Source organism: Myotis davidii, unplaced genomic scaffold (genome assembly GCF_000327345.1).
Source record: "Myotis davidii unplaced genomic scaffold, ASM32734v1 scaffold415, whole genome shotgun sequence".
NCBI lineage: Eukaryota > Metazoa > Chordata > Mammalia > Chiroptera > Vespertilionidae > Myotis > Myotis davidii.
The window spans coordinates 393,910-398,690 of NW_006287951.1; the positions used below are offsets into that span (position 1 = coordinate 393,910).

Here is a 4,781-nt window from a genome sequence, read left to right on the forward strand (position 1 = left end):
GAGGGAGGGGGAGGAGGAGAAGGAGAAAGCAGTAATTCAAGAGGGAAAGAAGTTGCCATGATTTGCTAGCACCCAGCCCCAGGCTGTGTCTACATGCACCAATAGACTCCAGTCGGACAAACATATACATGTGTGTATCTAAACACACACACACATACTCACACACACAATCTCACATCAAAAACAGTATGTTTTCAAACATTCAAACTCCTGTGTTTCAGAACTGAAATTTTTGACCGATTCAATGACTTAACCCATCAAACGTGTCAACAAAAGATACCTATACCACCGAAGACTAGGATTCAACAGCACATTCTAAATGATACAGCAGTTTGCGGAAGGGAGGGACTGTGCCATATTACTTAACAAGAAAGACACCACACACTTTGATACAAACCATAATCGTTTTTAGGAAACAAACACCAATATGTCACCTAAAAAGTGATACATGTTGCTCATCCCACCAAAGAAAAGTGGTTTTAACTTCTATAACATTCGTCAAATAAACCCATCACATGGATAGAACTACATAAATACATTTTTTCAAAACCACAAACAACAGTCTGTTAGAAACAAGCCGTCCCCACAAGTTGATTTTAAACACCTGCCCTGTTTCCCTGCCTTACCTGGACTGCATATCTTGCTGGGTTTTGGCCTGGCTGGCTTCTGCCTGAGGAGAGGCCTGAGGGACCCGCTGCTGAAGCTCCACCAAGGACTGGTAATACTGCTGCTGGTGGTGCTGCTGCTGCTTGTAGCGAGACAAACTGAAAAACAGCCCTAGAATGGCTTTTAGGTTTCCATTTCTTATTTCTGCATCAAAGGGAAAATATAAAAACAGTATCATACGAAATGAATGCGGTTTTATTTTCATATTTTTACCAATGAAATTCTAGATGCCATTCCCTTAGACTGTATCTACAGAGAGAGAAATGCAACATGACTCTCTCGGTCACAGGTTCAAACAAATCTGGATTTCTGACACGTGAACATTTCCAAAGGCTTGGGATTTCAGGGAGAAAGGGAAAGGATGGAGGGCACAGAGAACAAAGTTTCCTGGAGCGATGTTCTTTGCTGACCCTGAATGACACTTTCTAGACTTAGCTTCTTCTTGGAAATGGATGGGCTCTCTGTCTTGGGTCGATCATTTGATTTAGCACCTTCCTTCCCGCACAAACCCACCCAGCTGTTACCTAAACCGGGGTGGCTACAAACCGGAGAAGGAAAGCCACTTAAATGTCACTGTCCCTGAATTATAAGTAATGATGGGTTGGGCGCATCTCATAATAGCAATTGAATTTGTAGCAGTCAACATGCCTTCTAAATCACCCATCAAACAATTTATCAAAATACATATGTATACATATAAATACATCATCGGTACCAGTTTTTAATGGTCCAGTTCTTTTCTTTTTAATTCATGGTACATATCAATAAATAATAAAGATGAATTTACTCATGGCTTTATATAACATAATTGAATAAATGCAATAAAAATCCTAATTCTAACACATGAGTCTCCTGTTTAAATTTTCTAATATTGAATAAAAAATTAAATGCACAAAGTAAGCTACAATCTGAGACTAGATTTTTCTCTTGTAGTTATAATTTAAAAATTAGGAAAAGAGATGGGAGTAAACCTTAAAATAAGGCTATCCAACCCGTAGTCATATTTTAAATAAAAGTTGCTATTGGCAATAAAACACATCCTCCTGTGCAGTCAAAGTTTTATGTCTCCCTGATAGAGTTTAGGAACATTAATAAACTATTTTGAATTCTTGCTCTCTGATGGAGTATAGTGTCATACAGTGGAATTATTCATATAAAATGAGGCTATGCGTTTTTCTTCTATTTGTCTCACCCAAACATTCCTCAGAGTTGACATAATACAGAAGAGTTAGTTTGATCGATATAAGAAAATATTTTCTCCTGTAAAACCTGAATGATCTTAAAGAGTTTTAAAATTTGTCTTGTTTTATTATAATGCATGTTTAATTACTTCAGATACTTTTGAAAATCATTTTGAGCATTTGTGTATTTTAGAAGATAAATTAATATCAATAGCTTTATGTTAATAAAGGGTGTTATGTGAGAAGCAATATATATAAAAAATTAGCTTGCTTTTAACCACTTAGAAAGTAAAATATTATCTTGGAGAATTTTTTCAAATTTTATTCTAAGTAACAGAACCACCAGAGAGGTTTGAGCCTAAGTTTTTTGGCCATTAAATATGTAATTTAATAGTAGACATAAAATATAAATATAATAAAAATTTAAAACAAAAGAAAATTTAAATATAGAAGAAAAATTGAGAAAAGTCAATAATTCTATTAAATGTTTGTTATGTTTGAGAAGCCACACAATTCCTCTTTTTCCAATGACAGCAAAATTTTAAAATGTAGAATTATCTAATATTTCTAGTATCTGTGGGGATAAAAGCCTTTTCAGAGCAAACTGATCATAGTAGAAACATTAACCAATCTAATGGTCCAAGTGTTTGACAGCAGCTAGAACTTTTTATGTAATGATTAATATTCTCATTAAAATGCTTGTTGTAGATGCAGGTCTCAAAGGACTTGCTTTTATAACTTTAGCCATTGCTTTATGTTAGCAGTTACTTGAAAAATTTTCCTAAGTATGTATTTGGAAGAAACAGATTCAGAAAAATAAAATGATAGAACTAGTTCAGGCTTTTTCAACTTTTCTATATTTCATTTTCTTTCTTTCTTTTTTTTTTCATTTTCATGATGATCTCTTAAACCTTAATGACTTTAAAGCCTTTGGAGTTATTGAACACTGTTAGTGCTAATTATCTTAGAGCTCATGGTGACTTATTTAAAATTACCAAATATTTAAACTACAATTATGAACTTGATCATATTCGAGAAATGTTATTGATAAAAGATTGGAACATGACTTACACTATTATTACCTGTACTTAGGTCCATATATTATCCAGCATCATCCATCCACCCATTCCTCTAGTTAAGACTCTAAAAATACTATACACTGGTAATATCATAAAGCTTTTTTGTTAATCTGCTCCCCTCCCATATACTTAGCAATGTAAAGAGCAGTTAATTAAAGCACACATTCATAACCGTTGCATTGATGTTCCTCTTAGCTTAGAAACTCTATTCATTTCCTTTATTGTATAGAGAAGCTATGAACTCTCAATTGACATTTCTTGCATTATGAAAAAATCTTTTACCAACGTGGGCATCATTTGCGACAATCGGGCCTCTTCTTACCTTCAGCAGATAGGCCTTGGACATTTACTCCTCTGGCTGCAAGGAAACTAAGGCAGACGTCAACGTTTTCAATCTGTAACACGAAAAGCAGTGGAAAAGCAACTTAGAGAACTGTTTTTAAATAAATAACGGAGCTAGAATGAAACCGGAGAGAAAGAATGAATACTTTACATTCATTTCATACTAGAGATCTTTACCAGAATTTCACTAGAATTATTTTGGCTAATTACAGAGGAAAATAAAGCTTGCACTGTCCAGCTTACAAACAATTCATAAAGGCCTGGTCAAGAATGGCATTCTCACAGATCAGCAACCCACCTACTTCACATAAAGCCTGACTTTTACGATCCACAGTGAGATTGCTTCACAAATGAGTCTCAACTAAGTCATCCATAGAGTTGGAGACTGTAGCTTGTGTGAGTTTTGGAATGTTAGGATGTGGGTATTTGAGATTCAACAAGTGATATTTGGTAAGTACGCCTAAAGATACATAAAATGGGCAAAATGTTGATACAACCTGAGCAGGATGAAGCATGTTCTCATCCTAAACCACAAGAAATCTTCATTTAAAAAGCTGCATTTGTATTTCTGCAGTTGAATAATTCTTGGATTAAATATAGGTATTGCCTTTGCAATTCAAGAGTGATGCCATGGCTTTTAAACAGTTTCAATATGATAACCAGCTTGAAACAACAGAATTATAAGCTGGGTATCATATTGAAACTATAGATTTAGGTTAATACACAGGTTGATCTCAATATATGGCCCATTTTTTTAAAAAAAAATTGTATTGTTTGTCTTCCTTTTGTTAAATTGTATGAGTTCCTTATATATTTTGGAAATTAACAACGTATCAGATGTATCATTGGCAAGTATGTTCTCCCAGGCAATGGGCTCCCTTTTCATTTTGTTGATGGTTTCGTTTGCTGTGTAGAAACTTTTTGTTTTGATGTAGTCCCATTTGTTTACTTTCTTCTTAGTTTCCCTGGCCCTAGGAGATATATCTGTAAACATATTGCTACAAGAGATGTCTAAGATTTTGCTGCCTATAATTTCTTCTAATATTTTTATGGTTTCACGACTTATATTTCAGTCTTCTATCCATTTTGAGTTTATTCTTATGTATGGTGTAAGTTGGTAGTTCAGTTTCATATTTTGCATGTACCTATCCAATTTTCCCAACACCATTTATTTAAGAGACTGTCTTTACTCCATTGTCAAAAGGACCTAAATAGACACTTCTCCAGAATGGACATACAGAAGGCCAAAAGACATGAAAAATTGCTCAACATCATTATCAGAGAGATGCAAATTAAAACGACAATGAGGTTTCATCAAATAAAAAAAAAAAAAAAGGATATCTTTTGAGACAGCATGGAGGGACCTGGAGTGTATGATGATAAGTGAAATAAGCCAGTCAGAGGAAGATATGTATCATATGATCTCATCATATGATCTTGATTTCTCTCTCCTCATTCTCTCTAGCTTGTGGGGATATAGAGATGTTTGTTGAGTTTTCACAAATATATATAT

General features: G+C 34.3%; 1 protein-coding gene across 1 annotated transcript in view; it reads right to left on the reverse strand.

Annotated features, from left to right (window-relative positions):
- Positions 1-4,781, reverse strand: part of NAV3 (neuron navigator 3) — a 351,070-nt gene that overhangs the window by 237,182 nt on the left and 109,107 nt on the right. The window contains 2 exon segments of the mRNA XM_015561356.1: positions 627-810; positions 3,249-3,321. Coding sequence (XP_015416842.1) covers positions 627-810; positions 3,249-3,321 — 257 coding nt within the window.